The following is a 21,799-nucleotide window of genomic DNA, read 5'->3' as shown; positions in this document are numbered from 1 at the left end:
CCATCGACCTCATGCTGTTTACATCCGGGTTAGGTTGATATAGTGACAGCTCTCAGGGGTGTGGATTCTTTTGCTGTTGCAAAAAAAGCAAATGCAATTTTGGGTTGCATTAACAGAGGCATAGCGTGCAAGTCATGGTAGGTGATTGTACCGCTCTACTCAGCACTGGTTAGGTGCTGTGGGCAATTTTGGTCACTGCTGTCTACAAAGGATGCAGAGAAACTGGAAAGGATCCAGAGTGAGCGACAAAGATGATCCAAGGGATGGCATGCAAACCATGTGCGCAAAGGCTGAAGGAAGTGGGTGTATTTAGTTGAGAAAAGATTACGGAGGGACATGAGAGTGGTCTGCAAGTATTTGAAAGGCTGCCATAAAAAAGATGGAGAAAAATTGTCCTTTTGAGACAAAGGGCAGGACAAAAGGCAATTGGTTCAGAGTGCAGCAGAGCAGATTTAGATTCAATCTCAGGAAAAACTCCTTAACTATAAGAACAGAAGGACAATGGGAACAGTTGCCTAGGCAGGTTGTGGAAGCTCCTTCACTAGAGGTTTTCTAAAGGAGGCTGGAGCCCTCTGTCCTGGATGGTTTAGACACAACAAATCCTACATCTTGGCAGAGGGTTGGACTAGCTGACCCTTGAAGGTCCCCTGTGGCTCTATGATTCTACAATGTAAAATCCTAGTGTCGACCAGGTCTTAGTCAAACACAAGTTTTGGAGCTCAATACAGGGGTAACTTGGGTGAAATTTAATGGCTTTTGTTATACTGGAGGTCAGACAGGATGATCTAATTGTCCCTTCTGATCTTAAACCGTATGAATCTATGGATAAAGAAAGTAGGTCAAGTATTTATATTTACTCTGGCTCATAACACAGGAACAAGGGAACATTCAAGTACATTGAAAGTCTGAATATATAACACTGAGAAAGGAAAATTGTTTACCTAATCCATATTTGGCCTGTGGAACTCCTTGCCACACACATTATTCGAGCAAAGAGCATAGCTGATTGGCATTCACAAATGAATTGGGCATTGTAGGTGATGCTGGTGACACCATGGTTAGTTAACGCTGTCTGACATATTCAATTAGGAAACCTCATTTTCCATTGGCAAAATTTTAACCATTTGGACTGAAATTTCCCACACTGGGTTTCTGCTTCTAGCTGAATTGTTTTTGAAAGTTTCAGACATAACAGTTCAGCCAATTCTCAAATGAAGCCAGGAGAAAAGCGGACTTGCCCATGTTGAAAAATTCAAATAATTATTCCAGTGAGGAGCCCTAGCCCCTCCATGCTTTTCATGACAAAGTCAGGTGAGAGCCACCCCTTTTAACAGCCATAGCCCTGAAATGCAAGAGGAGGAGGTGAGAGTCCCTGTGCGTTAACTCACACACAGCTGGCTCCTGAGGTCTTTACTCAATTCTTACTCCAAGGGGAGTTTTGCTTCTGTGGGGCCGGAGAACGTATGGGCCACGGCCTCAGAATTTGGCCTTGTTATCTACATCTACTAAAACCTTTCATTCTGAAGCATCCCCTGTGCCACTGAAATGCAGCCACCTCGGGGCTGGAGCCCATCAGCCAGGGGCAGAGAAAAGGGGACATTTTGGCCAGTGATATTGGAGCAAACTCATCCCCTGTGGCAAGGGTCCCAGCATGGTTAATGGTTGTGTAGAGCGGAAAGCACCACAGACCTATTCTCTATCCCATCACACCCACGTTGCACTGGGTTTGTCGAGCAGTTGAGCTCCTCAGCAAGAGACGGGTACCTGTGAATGCTGAGCCAGATGTGTCTTCCCTGGGAACCCCCTGCAGGCAGCCGTGTTCCACACCTCTCTCACCCCAGCATCTGCAGCAGCATCCCACGCCGAGAACCGACCAGGGGTGTGCACCATTTATAATCTAGCTGTGCACACTCCCAGAGGGGTTCACTCAGCCTCTAGGGGAGATGCGGCATCTGGATGCAAATAGGCTGGAAACCATAGACACTCTAGCCAATGTCTCTCTTTCAATGTCTGTGCTTCTGTGTTCTTTATCCAGGTTTAGAAGTAAACAGTAATTAAGGGACCTTCCCAAAGGGAGATGAGAACTCTTGGGCTCTCCACTGAGTCAGAGAGGAATTGGCTGCTCTGTGTATTTGTGTATATTTAAAAAGTAGAGTTGATTAGGAAGAAAACTAGGGATAATGGGCAGCTCTCCAGAGGGTCTGATACCCTGTAATTGGCCAGTATTAGTGGGTAGATAGTAGACAGATAGATCTGGAGAAAGGTAACTATATGACTATAACTAGGTTTAAAAGGGAACTGGGACTATAACAGGGTTTAAAAGAAAGCTGGATAAATTCATGGAGGTTAAGTCCATTTATGGCTATTAGCCAGGATGGGTAAGGAATGGTGTCCTTAGCCTCTGTTTGTCAGAGGCGGGTGATGGATGGCAGGAGAGAAATCACTTGATCATTACCTGTTAGGGCACCTGGCATTGGCCACTGTCGGTAGACAGGATACTGGGCTGGATGGACCTTTGGTCTGACCCAGTATGGCCATTCTTATGTTCTTAAGGTAACTGAGGAGAGATACGAACACTTTCTGAAGGCACACAGGCCCTGAGGATCTGGGTATAGAACACAGCAATAAAAAACACATCCAGACAGATCACCAAGAATGCCACAGAGAGGCTGTAGTAACTAATAGTGTGGATGTCGGCGCAGGTCAGCTTCACCACAGAGATGTGTTCACAGTATGTGTGGGAAATGATGATGGCCACCTGCTCACCAGGAAGGGAGTGGACAGTAGGAGCATGGAGCCACGCAGCACCACGGCCAGGCCAATTTTGTCCACCACGGGGTTTGTCAGGGTGGTGACATCACAGATGTCCACGTCGCGATCAAAAGCCATGGCCACGAGGATCCCAGACTGCATCACAGAGAAGCTGAGAATGAAGTACAGCTGCGTGAGGCAGGCACTGAAATTGATCTCCCTGGAATTGAACCAGAAGATGCTCAACATTTTGGGTAGGAAAGACGTAGACAGGACCAGGTCAGTGACAACCAGCATGCAGAGGAAATAGTACATGGGCCCATGGAGGCTCTGCACCCTCTTCACGATGAACAGAATGCTGAAGTTCCCAAGATGGCTATGGCATAGATCACACAGAAGGGGATGGAGACCCAGACATGGGTTGCCTCCAGGCCAGGAATGCCCAGCAGGATGAAGGTGGAGGGGTTGGTGAGATTGGTTGAGCTGGAATCTGACATGGAGCAGGAGGGAAGGTGTCCTATCCTGGGGCACAACGGTGTCTCCTGCATGAATCGTATGTTCCCTGACTTCCTGTATGGGCCCAAGGTTATGGTCACAGGACAAATACTATCTTCAGCCTCCCAACAAAGGACACCTGGCTCAAGACTTTTGGAACCTGTGGCTCCCACCTCTGTGTCATCTTAGCCTTTTACATCCCTTATCTCTTTGCTGCCTTCACTCAACGATTTGGGAAAAATGTGCCCCTGCATTTGCGCGTTCTCGTGGACAAGGTGTATCTCCTGGTGCCCCCTATGCTAAACCTCATCATCTACGGGGCAAACACCCAACAGATCCGAGATAGGCTGCTCCAGCTCTTTACTCAGAAAGGGACCTAAAGTTTTCGCCTGGTGCTCAGGCACTCATACAGCGCTCCATGCAGAGGTGGTTGGTGACATGGTGCTGGGCCCTTTTCCCTAAATCACTGACTGGCCAGTCAAAGAGAGATTAAATCCTTTCCTGACACTACTGTGCTGTGTCAGTGTGACAAACTGGGCAATCTGTCTATGAACAACTTGTAGGGTTGCCACCTTTCTAATTGCTGGTAACTGGAAATATGAGGCCCCACCCCGTACCATGCATCTTCCCCCAGGTTCCGCCCCTGCTCTGCCTCTTCCCCTCAAGCACCTGCCCCTCACTCTCTCCTCTCCTCCCCACCTCCTGTCACTCTCTGGATCATCCCTGTGACACTCTGCACTCCAAAGCACCCCATATTTACCATTCTGATGTCATTATGGTATGTTTTGTACAAAGTATGTCCTGTGAGGTATCATTCTAAAAGGCTTAATCTGCTAAACACTGATATCTCCTTGGGTTGTATGTGAAGCTATGAAATTTTGCTATGTGGGAGTTACTAAAGTGTGATATGAGGCTGGAAACTCCCAAAACCAACCTTTCAGGTATGTCAAAGGAGTAGCCAGACAGTGTTAATTGCTGTCATCAAGACCCATCCAAGGAAGAATCCACTAGCACAGGAACTCTGTATGAGGAAGCCTCCTCGGAGGGAGTATGGAGATAATGGAGAATGATTGGCCAATGGGGGTGGACCCCCCATGTCACATACATAGACTTTCCATCAAACTGGAAGAAACTATAAAGGATGGGGAGTGAAATCATCTCTTGTCTTCACTCCCCCACAACTCAACACCTGCAAGAAGCTCAGGAGGACCAAGGACTTTGAATGGGAGAGGGGACCCCAGGCTGCAAAGCAGATACAGCCTGTGCCTCAAGAATCTGTAAGCCTGCTTGTATCATCAGTCAGGGTGAGATATTCTGATTTAACTCCTACCTAGTGTGCACAAATCTTAGATTGCAAGTTTGTTTGATTTCCAAAGTAATCTGCTTTAATCTGTTTACTATAATTTAGAATTACGTTACACCTATCCTTCTGTAGTTAGTAAACCCGATTTATGTTTTATCTTAACCAGCGTGGTTTTCAGTGAAGTGTTTGGGAATCGTAGCTCTGTTAACAAAGGCTGGTGCATATCTTCCCCCGTCAAGAGCAGAGCAGACTAATTAATGAGTTCACGTTGTACATATCTCTGTGCAATGAAAGACGGTCTAATTCTGGGTTTATGCTCCAGTAGGGTTGCCAGGCTGGGGAGCTGGGAAATTGTCTTGTTCCTCTACTGTTGGTCTATGAGTGGCTTAGGTAAAGCACTCAGGTAACTCAGTTGGGTATGTGGCGCCACCTTCTGTTGTGTTGGGTGATAACAGGGCCCAGAGGGGATGGCTGTGTATCACCAGCAGAGAAGGGGGAGAGGCCAACCCAGCTGAATGGTTTGGGGGCACAGCAGTTCCAACAGCTTCCAGGCTCTACGGCAAAACAACACCCTGGCACCCCTGCTCTCACCACTGTTTTATAGTTTCCACAAATCTTGTACAAACTATGTCATGTAAGGTGTCAGTGGAAAAGCTATAGTTTACTGAATATGATTATCCTCTTTGTATGCATGTCTCATTTTTGTATCTGAAGTCATGAATTTTGACTATGTACCTGTATTTCAAATGTGTTTCCTCCTGTGGTAACTCCCACAAGGTAGTTTACATCCAGTCGAGCCAGCACTTTGTGAATGGACTATTCAAGTTGATGGCCCATCAGTGAGCACAATGGGCCATGGGAGAAGCTTATCCCCACCGGATGGACTTTCTTGTAGACGTTGTAGCCAGAATATGGGTAATGGCCCCTGCTATGGCTCACTGAAGCACGCAAGGGCATGTGACCAGCTCACCGGACTCCATCTTGTGCTTGTACTTTCCCACTAAAGTTCCCTGCACCTGGCAGAAGCTATAAAAGGGGAAAGTGATGTCATCACTTGGCCTCACTCCCCCCACAGCTCAACACCTCAAAACACAGCTAGAGGAAAAATATTTTAACTGGGGAGTTGGTCCCAAGCTGGAAAGGAGAAATCCTGGCATGTGTATAGAAGACTGGTGAACTGTTTATACCATCAGGGTGAGATACAAACCCTGTCTACTTTGTAGAAGTCAGATTGTGATTTCGCTTTATTTCTTCAGGAATCTACTTTGATCTGTACACTTATTAGTTAAAATCACTTAAAATCTATCTTTCTGTAGTTAATAAATTGGTTTTATGTTTTTTACCTAAAACAGTGTGTTGTTTGAAATGCAAAAGGGAAATCTGCTCAAGAAGAGGGGCTGGTGCATTGTCCTCTCCACATTGAGACTGGGCGGACTGCATAATAAACTTACACTGGTCAGGCTTCTGACCAAGGCAAGACAGTACAGCTCTGGGGTCCTAAGCTGGGGAGCTGGGGGGAACTGGTTGGAGCCTCTCTATTGTTGGTTCATGAATGGCTGGCGAAAGCATTCATGTAACTCAGCTGGGTGTGTCCCTGCCTGTGAATGTTTGTGTGAGTGCAGGACTTGGAGGGGTCTGTAGCTTGTCACATAATCACAGTGTGAAAGGGGACTCAGATTAGTGTGCCAGAGGGCTCAGTGGTACCCTAGTTCTGTGTTGCACTCCGGAGAAGACTGGCACAGTGAGCAGGTTGAAATGCAACCCTTGTTCTGAGTGAGATTTGCACTTCATACACTGGTGTAGAAATTTTAAGGGAGATTTTGAGTGGGGTAGTTGGAGATCAGTCAAAGAGGTGACCAGTTTGTTATTTTCTGTTTGCTTATTTTGGGAAATGGAAGTAGGAACAGAAAAGCAGCAAGATGAGTGAAAACTGAGAAATGATTGTGAAATTGGAGCTATTCAGATTGGAGGCAGTAGAAAAAGAAAAAGAACATAGGAGAATTTTGCAGCTAAAGCCGGCAGAGGCTGCCAGAGAGGAGACTGAACACAGAAAGGCTATGGAACTAAAACAACAAGAAAGTGAGAAGAAAGAGAGAGAAAGCAGAATTACCAATTGGACTTGCTGGAAAAGCTGAACTTGAACCCTTCCACTCCACTGATTTCCACCTCTCCAAAAATCCTCAAATGGGAACAGCTGTGTCCTGCATACAACGAGGCAGGGGATATTGGTGAATATCTTTGAGAGTCTGTTTGTGATACATAAGATTCCTGATGACCAGAAGATGCCCACTTTAGTTGCTAATTTATCTGGTAAAGCTCTGGATATAGTCAATAAAATGCCAACTGATGATGCTTTAGATTATTGTAAATTCAAAGACATGGTTTTGAAACAATTTCAGATTTTCCCCTGAAAGATATAGGGTGAAATTTAGGAATCTTAAGGGGGTGCTGGTATGCAACATGGAATATGTTTAAAAAATTAAAGATATTATGGGAAAATGGGTAAGGGGCACAGCTGTTACAAGATTTGAAGGAATGTTTGACCTAGCTGGTTGGTTAGGAGCACTTCTTAAACACAGGTAAAGATGATGTGAAACAGTGTCTATGGGACAAAAAGGTGAAAACTGTGGATGAGATGGCTTCTCTAGCTGATGACTTTGAGCAGACACAAGCATCTATTGTGAATAAACTACAGATAGAGGGGTTTACACTTGGTGGGAAGCATGGTCCCATTTTACCCCATTCTTCTAATCCCCAACCCGAATCTGTGAAACCTGTGAAAATGGAAGAGTCCAGGAGGTGCTATCATTGGAATTACACTGATCACCTGAGGAATAAATGCCTTGTACTCAAAGAAAGCAGGCAGCAGGTAGCCCAGGCGAATGCTGCGATTAGAGCACAGAAGCCCCTCAGGCACCTGTCACTTATCATACTAGGTTTGTAAAATTAGCCTTTGCACAACTAGGCATGAAGCACTGAATGGCAGGGAATATCGTGGGTGGGAAGATACAGGGGCAGAAATTTTGGTAGTTAGGAGGAGTATAGTACAACAAGGAGACGTACTGACAGGACAGACAGCAAGGCTTTTATTGTTTGGCAGTTACAAAATCCTTGTGCCTTTGGCTAAAGTGCACATCGAAACCAAATGTTTGGAAGCTGTATTATCAGTGGGGGTAGTAGACGAAACCCCTATTGATATGCTAATTGGCAATGATTTCTTCTATGTAGCTCAGGGTGTTAAAGTGTCCGCATGCAGCAAGAAGGAGCGTTCTGCTGGGACTTCAGAGGAAAAGGGGAAAGTCCCAGGAACTGCTGAAAGAAAGAGACAGAGTCTCCTTGATTCCTCTGCAGGAGGAGGAAGCTGCATGTTTCCAGGGGTGGGGGTGGTTGAGACAAGCTCCTGCCCTTCAGCTGAAGGTAGCGGTGCCTCAGGGAGAAAAAAGTCCATGGTGCTGCCAAACACGGGCCAAACCCAATCTAAGGGAGCATAGGAAGATGTGTTCCAGAGGGGAGCCTAGAGGAGGGAGATAGACTCATAGAAACCACTGAGGAGGTGGGTGTGGGTTCCTTTAACACTGCAGCAGGAGGCAACACCACCTCAGGAAGAAAGGGGGGTGTGGAGCCTGCCACTGAGACAACTGTCCAGGCTGCTAGCTGTGAGCCCTTCACAGCTGACCAGGGGATAGTTCCCACTCTAGAGAGCATAGCAGTAGCTGTCCTAGAGGGGGCCATGAGGAGGAAACTGGGGGAGGAATAGTGGGAGAACAGGAATGTCTGCTCACTGATCACATGGGGGAGGATGCTCAGGACAGAATGGATGATTCAGCATTTGTGCACCCAGGCACCCAACCTGTGGCTCAGACTTCGAGAGGGAACAGTGTAACTGACCTGCCGGACGGGAGCCATCACACAACTTACCTCTCGGGGATAGAGAGAGGGGTGACACAGGGTATTCCAATCCAGGTCACAATTTTTCAGGACTTTGTTCCTGACGTGCTTGTGAAAACTAACTCTGTCTCTTGAAGACAGGATGCAGGTCCAACTGAATCAATGGTTGTCTGTGGAAATGCTAATGACCCAACTGACAGAGGGGAGGAGGAAATTCCCAGGGTTGGGAAGACACAGAAAGCAGCTGTGAAAAGACACACCTCTTAGCCCAGAGAGCACAGATCACAACCCTCTAGGAAAGGGGGAGGGGAAGGTCCCAGTGCTGGGAGTGGGGATCACAGGGAAAGTGCAAGGTGTGTGTGTGTGTGGGGGGGGGTGGATTATTTTCATGGGCATAACCCTGGGGTTGGGACCTAGCTCTGCAGAGGGCTGGCCAACATAAAAATCCCTCTTACTTCCTTACCTCATCAGACCCTGGCATACCAAGACCCCAAAGATTGCCTGAAATTGAGATCCCTCCTGAAGGGGGGTGATGTTATTGATGTGAACTGTGATCGTATAGATCATTGTTGCAAGCAAGGTCTTATAGTGGCACCAAATCTTGTACAAAGTAGGTTGAGTAAGGTTTCTATAAAAAGGCTGTAATTTGCTGGTTATGATTATGCTGTCTGTATGTGTGTATCATTTTTGTATTTGAAGTTACGAATATTGGCTATGTACTTGTATCTCAATGTGTTTGATTCTAAGTAGCATCCGTGAAGCATTTGGTCAGCTTCTCAAGAAAGGACTATTCTGAGTAAGTGCCCAATGAAGAAACACTTAACTGACAATAGACCTTGGGAGACTCCAATCCACATCTGAGGAGCCTTCCTGGGAACGTTCAAGATAGCATGTGAGCAATGGCTGCCGCCTGCAAACTGAGTCATGCATGGACATGTGACTCGCCCATGTGACTCCAAGCTCCACGTTTCTGCTGTGATTTTCCACAGTAAGAAGAAAGAGGTATCCTTCCACATGCAGAGGATATAAAAGGTCCTGGAATCCCCTCCATTTTGTCTTCAATCCTGCTTCTGCCCTCTGGAGGAACTGTGCTTGAAACTGAAGCTCTGAACAAAGGACTGAGCAACGCATCCAGGATGGGATCTTTGTACTCCAGAGACTTCATTGGTTTAAATCAGCTGTAGTCCCATCAAGCCTGAAACAAGCCTGAACTTTAATAACACACACATAGCACGATTTCATAACTTCACATACAATGATCGCATGTACAACCCAAGGAGATATCAATGTTTAGTGACAGGGGGAGGAGAGGAGAGAGTTGCAGGAGGGGCCTTGAGGGGAAGAGGTAGAGCAGGCGTGGAGCCTGGGGGAAGAGGCAGGGTAGAGGGGTGAGGCCTTAGGCTTCCAGTTACCAGCAATTAGAAAGGTGGCAACCCTATGAGTTGCACATAGACAGATTCCCCAGTGACACAGCACAGTAAGGTGAGGAAAGGATTTAATATCTCTTTGACTGGCCAGTCAGTGATTCAGGGAGGAGGGCCCAGCACTATATCACCAGCTACCTCTGAATGGAGTGTGGTCTGAGAACCAGAGCACCAGGAGAAAACTTTAGGTCCCTTTCTGAGTAAAGAGCTGGAGTAGCCTATCCCGGATCTGTTGGGTCCTCACCCCATAGACGATGGGGTTTATCATGGGGGGCACCAGGAGATACACATTGTCCATGAGAACATGGAAATGCAGGGCCACATTGTGCCCAAACCGTTGCGTGAGGGCAGAGAAGAGATGCGGGGTGTAAGAGGCTAAGATGACACAGAGGTGGGAGCCGCAGGTCCCAAAAGTCTTGAGGCGGGCATCCTTTGTTGGGAGGCTGAAGATGGCCCTGAGGATCTGGATATAGGACACAGCGATACAAAACACATCCACACCAGTCACCAAGAAAGCCACAGAGAGGCTGTAGTAACTACTGATGCGGATGTCGGCACAGGCCAGCTTCACCACAGCTATGTGCTTGCAGAATGTGTAGGGAATGATGTTGGTTCTGCAATATGGCCACCTCCTCACCAGGAAGGGATAGGGCAATACGATCATGACGCCACGCAGCACCATGGCCAGGCCAATTTTGACCACCACAGGGTTTGTCAGAGTGGTGGAATGTCTCAGGGGATCGCAGATGGCCACATAGCGATCAAAAGCCATGGCCACGAGGATCCCAGACTGTATCACAGAGAAGCTGAGAATGAAGTACATCTGGGTGAGGCAGGCACTGAAATTGATCTCCCTGGAATTGAACCAGAAGATGCTCAGCATTTTGGGTAGGATGGCCGTAGACGGGACCAGGTCAGTGATGACCAGCATGCAGAGGAAATAGTACAAGGGCCCATGGAGGCTGGGCTCCCTCTTCACGATGAACAGGATGGTGAAGCTCCCCAGGATGGCTATGGCGTACATGGCACAGAAGGGGATGGAGATCCAGACATGGGCTGCCTCCAGGCCAGGAATGCCCAGCAGGATGAAGGTGGAGGGGTTGGTGAAGTCAGTTGAGTTGGAATCTGACATGGAGTAGGAGAGAAAGTGTCCAACACTGAAGCAGTCCCCCGACTTCCTGTATGTGCCCAGGGTCTAGAGCGATAGTTGCAGGACAAATACCTGGATGGAGAGACAGTGTTAATATATGAGACACTTCATGCACTACTGGAGGCTGTTCTCATTGATGAAGCAGGTTGGTCGCTCCACACATCCTAAAAAATGACATTTTCATTATTCAGATAAATGAATTATGAACAACTGACCCTAATAATGCCAATTCCATATTTTATGGTGCTCCCTGTGTCAATAATTCCTACACATCGTGGTGTGGGAAATCTTTATAGGCGCCAACAGGAAACACGAGTGGATACTGGCACAATGTCGTCCCCCCCCGGGAACACTAACCGTGCTTGCACTGTTCACAGGCATGTCTGCTTATCAAGGGTCAGCGGGAAAGTGACTGGTGTGTTACCAGGAGTGTATTTTAATGTAGCATTTCAATTCTGTACATATAGTTAACGATAATGTTTTTGTTTATTGTTACTTATGCTTTACCAGATATGTCCTTGAAAGGAGGCACCCCCTCCACTCCAGCCGAGTGTCTCCACCGGATAAGAAAGCGCCCAAGATGGAGCAAGGAAGATAAGTTCTGGGAGGTGCAGTAGTAGTCTGACGCAGACAAGATGGAATGCAGGCAGTGGAGGGAAAGCGACAAGTCTAGGAGTATAATTAATGCCAGTGAACAACATGGTTTATGGAAAACAGGTCTTGTCAAATAAATCTGATTTCATCCTTTCATGAGAGTACATGTTTGGTTGATCAAGATAACCAAACAGATGCAACAGACTTCTATTTCTCTGAGGCATTGGATTTAGTAGGGGAAAACATTCAGTTTAAAAAATGAACACTATATCAGTAGATTTTGTTAAATGGACGAAAAGCTAGCTTTCTAACAGATCTCAGAAACCAGTTGTCAATGGGCCATTCTCAGCAAATGGAGGTGTTTGTAGTAGGGTTCTGCAAGGATCAGTTCAAGGCCAGATGCTATTCAATATTTTCATCAATCATCTGGAATCAAATAGATTATTGTTGCAAGTAAAATTTGCGGATTACCCAAAGACTGGCAGAGTGGTTACAATGAGGAGGCCAGGGCAGACATACTGATTGATCTGGAGCATTTGTTGAGCCGGGCCCATGCAAACAAAATGTTTTAATACTGTGAAATGCAAAGTGATCCTCTCGAAACAGGGAATGCAGGCCTGACCCCCAGACTAGGGCACTGTATTATGGAATGCAGGGACCCTGAAAAGGATTTAGGGTTGATTGTGGACAACCAACTCATCGTGAGCTCCCGGTGTGATGCTCTGGTCAAAATGGCTAATGAGATCCTTGGATGCATAATCAGGGGAGTGGTGAGTTGAAGCAGGGGAAGGATTTTACCTCTGTACATGGCACTGATGAAACCGACTGCGTGAAGTTCTGGGGTACCCATTTCAAAAAGGATGTTGTAAAATGGGAGAGGGTGCAGAAAAAAAAACATATTAATGATTGGAGACTGGAGAGGATGCCTGACAGAGAAAGATTAAAAGAGCTTCATCTATTTATCTTATCAAAAAGACAATCAAGCAGAGAATTCCATGGGGAGAAAACAGTGGGTGCTAACCGGCTCTGTAATCTCGTTTAGAAAGGCAGAAGAAGACCCAATGGTTGGAAGCTGAAGCCAGACAAAGTCCAGTTGGAAGTAAGGGCGAAATGATTAGCAGTCGGTGTGATTAATCTTTGGGACAAACTGCAAAGGGAAGTGGTGGATTCTCCAACGCCCCATGTCTGCAGGTCCAGACTGGATGCTTTTCTGGAAAAATCTGCTTGAGGGCTTGTCTACACTTAAAACACTACAGCACTGCTGCAAAGCGCTGAAGTGTAGACACTACTTACATGGATGACAGGGGTTCTCCCGTCACTGTAGGTAATTCACCTCCCTGAGAGATGGTAGCGAGGTCGATGGAAAAATGCTGTTTACACTGGGGTTAGATTGAATATAGCGACATATCTCAGGGGTGTGGTTCTTTTGCTGTTAGAAAAAAAGCAAATTCAATTTTGGGTTGCATTAACAGAGGCATAGCATGCAAGTCATGGTAAGTGATAGTACTGCTCTACTCAGCACTGGTTAGGTCTCAGTTGGTGTGCTGTGTGCAATTTTGGTCACCGCTGTGTAGAAAGGATGTAAAGAAACTGGAAAGGATCCAGAGGTGAGCGAGAAAGATGATCCAAGGGATGAAATGCAAACTGTATGACCAAAGGCTGAAGGAACTGGGTATGTTTAGTTTGGAAAAGAGGAGATTAAGGACGGACACGATCGCGGTCTTCAAATATTTGAAAGGCTGCCATAAAAAAGATGGAGAAAATTTGTTTCTCTCTTGAGACAGAGGGCAGGACAAAAGGCAATGGGTTCAAAGTACAGCAGAGCAGATTTAGGATTAAATCTCAGGGAAAACTCCCTCACTGTAAGAACAGCAGGACAATGGAACAGTCGCCTAGGCAGGTGGTGGAAGCTCCTTCACTGGAGGTTTTCCAAAGGAGGTCGGATAGCATCTGTCCTGCATGGTTTAGACACAACAAATCCTGCATCTTGGCAGGGGGTTAGACTAGCTGATCCGTGAAGGTCCTTTCTCACCCTGTGGCTCTATGATTCTACAAATGTAAAATCCTAGTGTAGAATAGGTCTTAGTCAAACACAAGTTTTGGAGCTCAATACAGGGGTAACTGGGTTAAATTTCATGGCTTGTGTTATACAGAAGGTCACACAAGATGATCTCATTGTCCCTTCTGATCTTAAACCCTATGAATCTATCGATAAAGAAAGTAGGTCAGGCACATGAACAAGGGAACATTCAATTACCTTGAAAGTCTGAATAGATAACATTGAGAAAGGAAAATTATTTACCTAATCCATATTTGGCCAGTGGAACTCCTTGCCACACACATTATTGGAGCAAAGAGCATAGCTGAATGGGATTCACAAATGCAGGTGGTGCTGGTGGCTCCACCGTTAGTTAAGGCTGTTGTTAGAGGGCTTATCCCTTCACCCTCCCATTCCCTGGTCCTTCTCATATGAAGAGAGAGCAGCAATACCCAAAGTCTGAAGGTGCAAACAATTTGATGTTTATTGGGATGAATTTCCCTCAAGTAACGATTCCAATTTCTTTCCTCAGTGTCCCCCTTTCCACTTCTGATGTCACAGAGCCTTGCCTGTGTCCCTGTTCCCATTTCCCTGTTCCCAATCCCGGCCCCCTTATCAAAAAAGAAACAATCACAGAACCAGACAGAGATTATACAGACAAACAATAGGGAAGTGGGGACTACAGTGATAGAACAACAAAGAAATGAGGGATTTTGCACCCCAGCTATTGATAAGTGAGTTCTTGCCTAACAGGAGGCTATCAAGCTAAGTTCTTTAAATCTTCTAGGCTCTTACCTTTCTCTGGAAAGGATAGATTGGATCACCTTTTTAAACAGCCCAAAACTGCTCTATTTCAGTGTGACTGGTGAGGACGTGACTGTTCACTTTCCAGCTCATTGCTGCCCCTGCTCTTTAACCAAAGGCCTTAGCCTAAGAACAAGGCCTTAGACTATCATAGCGAGAGACGGCCTATAAACAGGCAGACTGATTTTGATTCTTGTTTTGTACCTCTATAACTAGCTAAGTGATAAGAATACACCTAAATTCTGAAAGTATAGGCCTTTGCAGACAGGCCTGAATGTCTATATACTAACAGCTGTCTGACATCTTCAGTTAGGAGATCTCATTTTCAGTTTGCCAAACTTTAACCGTTTGGACTGAAATTTCCCACACTGGGTGTCTGCTTACGGCTGAATTGTTTTTTGAACATTTCAGACATAACAGTTCAGCTGACTTCTCAAATGAAGCCAGAAGAAAAGACGTCTTGCCCATGTTGAAAAATGCATATATTTATTCCAGTGAGGAGCCCTAGCCCCTCCATGCTTTCTCTCAGAAAGTCAGGTGAGAGCCCCCCCGTTAACAGCCAGAGGCCTGAAATGCAAGAGGAGGTGAGAGTCCCTCTGCATTAACTCACACACAGCTGGCTCCTGAGGTCCTTACTCAGTTTTTACTCCAAGGGAAGTTTTGCCTCAGTGGGGCCTGAAAACATACGGGCCACAGCCTCAGAATTTGGCCTTGTATTGTCCTTCTACTGTCACCTTTCATCCTGAAGGATCCTGTGCGCCACTGAAATGCAGCCACATTGGGGCTGGAGCCCATCAGCCAGGGGCAGAGCAAAGAGGGACATTTTGGCCAGTGATATTGGAGCAAACACATCCCCTGTGGCAAGGGCCCCAGCATGTTTAATGGCTGCGCAGAGCGGAAAGGACCACAGACCTATTCTCTAACCCATCACGCCCACATTGCACTGGGTGTGTCGAGCAGGTGAGCTCCTCAGCAAGAGATGGGTACCTGTGAATTCTGAGCCAAACGTGTCTTCCCTGGGAATCCCCTGCAGGTAGCTGTGTTCCACACCTCTCTCAACCGAGCATCTGCAGCAGCATCCCACGCCGAGAGCTGACACAGGGATGTGCACTGTTTATAATCTAGCTGTGCACAATCCCAGGGGGCTTTGCTCAGCCTGTAGGGGGGAAGCAGCATCTGAACGGAAACAGGCTGGAGAGCAGAGACACTCTAGCCAATGTCTCTCTTTCAGTGTCTGCACTTCTGTGCTGTTTATCCAGTTTCAGGAGTAAACAGTAATTAAGGGACCTTCCCAAAGGGAGATGAGAACTCTTGGGCTCTCCGCTGAGTCAAAGAGGCATTGGCTGCTCTGTGTATTTTTAAAAAGTAGAGTTGATTGGTAAGAAAACAAAGGATAATGGGCAGCTCTCCATAGGGTCTGATACCCTGTAAATGCCCAGTATTAATGGGTAGACAGTAGACAGAGAGATCTGGAGAAAGGTGACTGAGGGGACATACAAACACTTTCTACAGGCACACGGAGCTATCGCTAAGGGATCAGAGATCAGTAATTCTCATCTGTAACTATGATCATACTGTGCGGCAACTTTCATTGAAGGATCTTCAAAACACCTAGCAAAGGAAAGTCACTATGAACATATCCCCATTATACTAATAGGTAAACTGAGGCAAAGGGAGACGTGACTTGGTGAAGGTCACACAGAGAATGACAGACAGAACCCAGGAGTCCTGACTTCCCTACTGTCACCACAGTCTCTCCGTTAGTAACTGAGCACATGACAAGAAGGAAATGGATTCATGGTGTAGCAATGCTTGTTTGTTATATGGCTGTGAGAGACTTGCCCAGGATGCAACCTGGAATTGGGGTACCACTGAGCCCTCTGGCATACCAACCTGGGGTCCCTCTCACACTGTGAGGCTGTGATAAGCTGCAGTCTGCTCCAGGTTTTGCACTTCCACAGGAAGAGACACACCCAGGTGCAACTGTATGAATGTTTTCACTAGGCACTCATGAACCAACAATAGAGAGGCTCCAGCCAATTCCCCCCTACCCCCAGCTCCCCAGCCTAGGACCTGAGAGCTATAATGTCTTACCCTGATCAGAAGCCTGGCGAGTGTAAGTTTATTACCCAGTCCGCCCCTCCCTCAGTGTGGAGAGGACAATGCACCAGCCTCTGTTCCTGAGCAGGTTTCCTTTTGCATTTCAAACAACACACTGTATTAGGTAAAAATATATAAAACCTCTTTATTAACTACAGAAGGATAGATTTTAAGTGATGATAAGTAATAAGTGTACAGATCAAAGGAGATGACCTAAGAAATAAAGCAAAATGACAATCTGAGTTCTATAAACTAGACAGGATTTGAATCACGCTGTGTGTCACCCTGATGGTACAAACCATCCACCTGTCTTTCATACACAGGCTAGAAATGCCTTCAGCCTGGGACCAAATCCCCAGTTCGGTCCTTCTTCCTAAGGTTTTTCCAGGTGTTGAGTTATGAGGGGAGTGATTTTATTACTTCCACGTTTTATGGCTTCTGCCTTGTGGAGGGAGCTTCATTTTTTCAGGCAAAAGCCCCCAGCCCTGTTAGTGGAAAAGTCCAGGCACAAATGGAGTCCAGTGTCACATGAGCTGGTTATATGCCCTCGCATGCTTTCAGAACTCTAGGTACAAAAGTGAGACGTGCATACAAATAGGGTAATCATATTCAGCAAATCATAACTTTCCAGTTGATACCTTACATGACATACTTTGTATAAAACATATCACAATCACATCACCTTGGTAAATATGGGAGTGCCAGGGAGTTGCTTTGGGGTGCAGAATGTCACACCTCCCCTCTTAGTTTACTGCAGGAGTGCTAGTCACTGATTAATTCAGAGGCAGTGTGCCCACGGCCTTCTTAAGGTTTGGAACATACAATGCTCAAGTGTTGCAAACATTGTAGTGTTCTCCACATGTGTTTTTACAAAGTCCTGTGTGCTTTCTCTGGGTCACTAGAAAACCTGTCTTTGTATATGTGCAGCATTGTCAACCACTGTGCTGTTCCAACTGGTGAGAACTCAGTACAGGTATTCATCGATGCTATGCAGTCGTGTGCCTCAGTTTCCCTTTCCATACAGCAGACCAGGTTTCCTCTGCACTCCAAAATACCCCATATTGACCATGATGATGTAATTATGGTATGTTCTGTACAAAGTATGCCCTGTGACATATCATTCTAGAAGTCTTAATCTGCTAAACATTGATATCCCCTTGGGTTGTTCTCTGTGTATATAAATCTCCCCACTGCGTTTTCCGCTGCATGCATCTGATAAAGTGAGCTGTAACTCACAAAAGCTTATGCTCAAATTCGTTAGTCTCTAAGGTGCCACAAGCACTTCTTTTCTTTTTGCAGATACAGACTAACACGGCTGCTACTCTGAAACCTGTCGTCGTATGTGAAGCTATGAAATCTTGTATCAGAGGGTCATCTGTATCCACAAAAACAACAAGGAGTCCTCGCTTACAGACAGCCCCCCAACCTGAAGCAAATACTCACCAGCGACTACACACCACAGAGAAACACTAACCCAGGAAAGAAATCCCTGTAGCAAACCTCGTTGCCTACTCTATCCCCATATCTACTTGAGCAACACCATCAGAGGAGCCAACCACATCAGCCACACCATCAAGGGCTCATTCACCTGTACATCTACTCATCTTATATATGCCATCATGTGACAGCAATGCCCCTCTGCCTTGTACATTGGCCAAACTGGACAGTCCCTACGTAAAAGAATAAATGGACACAAATCGGACATCAGGAATGGTAACATACAAAAGCCAGTGGGAGAACACTTCAATCTCCCTGAACATTCGATAACAGATTTGAAAGTAGCTATACTTGAACAAAAAAACTTCAGAAACAGACTTCAAAGAGAAACAGCAGAACTAAAATTCATTTGCAAAATTAACACCATTAATTTGGGCTTGAATAGGGACTGGGAGTGGCTGGCTCATTACAAAAGCAGCTTTGCCTCTCCTGGAATTGACACCTCCTCATCTGTTGTTGGGAGTGGACTACATCCTCCCTGATCAAATTGGCCCTGTCAACACTGGTTCTCCACTTGTGAGGTCACTCCGTTCTCTTCATGTGTCATTATATAATGCCTGCATTTGTAATTTTCAGTCCATGCATCTGAAGAAGTGAGGTTTTTCATCCACGAAAGCTTATGCCCAAATAAATCTGTTAGCCTTTAAGGTGCCACCGGACTCCTTGTTGTTTTTATGAAATCTTGCTATGTGTGATGTGAGGCTGAAAACACCCAAAACCAGCCTTACAGGTTTGCCAAAGGACTAGGCTGACAGTGTTAATTGCTGCCATCAACACTCATCTAGCGAGGAATCCACTAGCACAGGAACTCTGTATAAGAAAGCCTCCTCAGAGGGAGTACGGAGACAATGGAGAATGTTTGACCAATGGGACCAGACCCCCTCCCCCCCCCCACATCACATACATAGACTTTCCAGCAAGCTGGAAGAAACTTTAAAGATGGGGAGTGACATCATCACTTGTCTTCACTCCCCCACAACTCAACACCTGCAAGAAGCTCAGGAGGACAAAGGACTTTGAACAGGGGAGAGGAACCCAGGCTGCAAAGCAGATGCAGCCTGTGCCTCAAGAATATGTAAGACTGCTTGTACCATCAGTCAGGGTGAGATATTGCTGATTCAAATCCTATCTACTGTGTACAAGTGTTAGACTGCAACTTTGTTTCATTCACTAGGTAACCTCCTTTGATCTGTTTGTTATCACTTATAATCACTTAGCATCTATCCTTCTGTAGTTAATAAACCTGATTTATGTCTTATCTTAACCAGTGTATTTTTGAGTGAACTGTTTGGGACTCTGAGCTCCGTTAAGAAAGGGTGTTGAATATCTTCCCCCATCGTGGGGGGAGCGGACTATTTAATGAGTTTACCATATACAAGATCACTGTGCTCTGCAAGATGTTCTAATTCTGGGTTTATGCTCCAGGAGGGGTGCAAGGCTGGGGAGCTGGGAAATTGGCTGATGCCTCCATTGTTGGTCCATGAGTGGCTCAGGTAAAGCACTCAGGTAACTTAGTTGGGTGTGTGGCACCACCTGCTGTCGTGTTGGGTGATAACAGGGCCCGGAGGGGCTGGCTGTGTGTCACCAGCAGAGCAGGGGGAGAGGCCAACCCAGCTGAATGGTTTGGGGGCACAGCAGTTCCAACAGCTACCAGGCTTCCCCCCGGGATTACATCCTGTCACAATCTCCACCTCCCCCCCCCAACCCCCCCAGCTGGGCTCCCTCTGCTCTGGGGTTGGGACGGGAGCTGCTGCAGCCTGACAAGGTGCCTGCCTGTGGATAGGAGGCAGTCCTGGTTAATGACTCTACGTCTCCCTCCGCCCTGCAGTAACCAGACATCACTATACATTGTGATATGAATAGAATTCTTAAGCCAATTTCATGGCAGAGATGGTGAGTTTTAGAGTTGCAAAGAATTCTTTCAGAATTGATCCTTAGGTTGTAGTCCAATGTCCAATATCAGGGTGATCCAGAATGGAACTGGAGATCTCAGTCTTGTGACTTGAGCTTCCCCTGATGAAGCTTAAGCAGAACTGAGATGACAGGATCAGGACCCAAGTATTCTTTTACAGACCACTGGCAGGCTATGATTGTCAAGGTTCCTTCCCCACTCTGAACTCTAGGGTACAGATGTGGGGACCTGCATGAAAACCTCCTAAGCTTACTTTTACCAGCTTAGATTAAAACTTCCCCAAGGTACAAATTAATTTTACCCTTTGCCCTTGGAATTTCCACTGCCACCACCAAACTTTAACTGGGTTTACTGGGAAAACGTAGTTTGGACACATCTTTCCCCCAAAAATCCTCCCAACCCTTGCACCCCACTTCCTGGGAAAGGTTTGGTAAAAATCCTCACCAATTTGTATAGGTGACCACAGACCCAAACCCTTGGATCTTAGAACAATGAAAAAGCATTCAGTTTTCTTACAAGAAGACTTTAAATAGAAGTAAAGGAATCACCTCTGTAAAATCAGGATGGTAGATACCTTACAGGGTAATTAGATTCAAAACATGGAGAATCCCTCTAGGCAAAACCTTAAGTTACAAAAAAGACACACAGACAGGAATAGTCATTCTATTCAGCACAGTTCTTTTCTCAGCCATTTAAAGACATCATAATCTAACACGTACCTAGCTAGATTACTTACTAAAAGTTCTAAGACTCCATTCCTGTTCTGTCCCCGGCAAAAGCAGCATAGAAACAGACCCTTTGTTTTTCTCCCTACTCCCAGCTTTTGAAAGTATCTTGTCTCCTAATTGGTCATTTTGGTCAGGTGCCAGCGAGGTTACCTTTAGCTTCTTAACCCTTTACAGGTGAGAGGATTTTTCCTCTGGCCAGGAGGGATTTTAAAGGGGTTTACCCTTCCCTTTATATTTATGACAATGATAATGAAGAATTGTTGCTTTGAAGTAGAATTACCTATTTCCTATGTATACACAGATAACCATTCCATTCACCAGCATAAAGTAATTATCCATTGAGCAGTTCATAGGCGGTTTACTACAAACATCAAAGGGAAGTATAGACAATGAAGTTATTACACCCAAGAATGGAAGCTTCACCCAGAGAGTGGACCTAGAAAACCAGACCTAGAGTAGGGCCTGAACCCTGCTCCAACTCAATAACACATGGGTCCTGCGTGTGGGACCCAAACACAGCTGCCTGGCAGGTATCCAGATACGGGAGCTCGAGCAGGCTGTGACAGCAAACCTGGAGCTGGTGCACGGATGCTAGGGAACTATGAGAGGAATGGGAGTGGAGCTGGGTGATCCCAAATCTGCAGGGAGGTGTCCGCAAAATGTTCTCTTCACCCTAATGTGGCCCACTCTCCTCTGCCCTCAGTGTTTCCCAGAGTGGTCCAGTTCCCAGATTGATCCAGCCAGAATCCCAGACGGAAAGGTTTCCTGAACCAGGCAGTGCCATTTTAGGGTCAGCGAGAGGATTTCTTTTCCTTGAAAAGTGCTCCCCAGAATGGAAGAGGGAGGGAGTCCCTGTTCTAGTGGATTTCATCCCATCTCCCTCTCTTGGTCTCTTTCCATCCATGCATTTTGGTTCCTTTTCTCTCCCTTTCCTTCCTAACTCTTCCCACACACACATGCCTCCCTCTCTCTGCTACTTCTAGTCTGCATCCCACCCTAGGTGCCAGTTACAAACACTCAAGGGTCTGTTATTCCATCCACTTCAGTGGCAGTTGCAGGTGTAGCACTGTGAACTGCTGCGGCTGAGCACTGATCTGGCTGGGGACGAAGCAGTG

At 46.2% G+C, this 21,799-nt stretch overlaps 1 protein-coding gene and 1 pseudogene across 1 annotated transcript; both read right to left on the bottom strand.

Moving 5' to 3' along the window:
- Nucleotides 1-2,548: 2,548 nt before the first annotated feature.
- On the bottom strand, nt 2,549-3,248 carry LOC141981059 (olfactory receptor 52K1-like; annotated as a pseudogene).
- Nucleotides 3,249-10,045: 6,797 nt separating this feature from the next.
- On the bottom strand, nt 10,046-10,993 carry LOC141980944 (olfactory receptor 52P1-like). Its single transcript, XM_074942727.1, has one exon. The coding sequence runs from the start codon at nt 10,991-10,993 to the stop codon at nt 10,046-10,048; it is 948 nt and encodes a 315-aa protein (XP_074798828.1).
- Between the last annotated feature and the right edge of the window lie 10,806 nt (nt 10,994-21,799).

The sequence above is a fragment of the Natator depressus genome, chromosome 1 (assembly GCF_965152275.1).
Source record: "Natator depressus isolate rNatDep1 chromosome 1, rNatDep2.hap1, whole genome shotgun sequence".
NCBI classification, from domain to species: domain Eukaryota; kingdom Metazoa; phylum Chordata; order Testudines; family Cheloniidae; genus Natator; species Natator depressus.
Note: the sequence above shows the minus strand (reverse complement) of the source record. Positions and strands in the feature narration are given on the sequence as shown.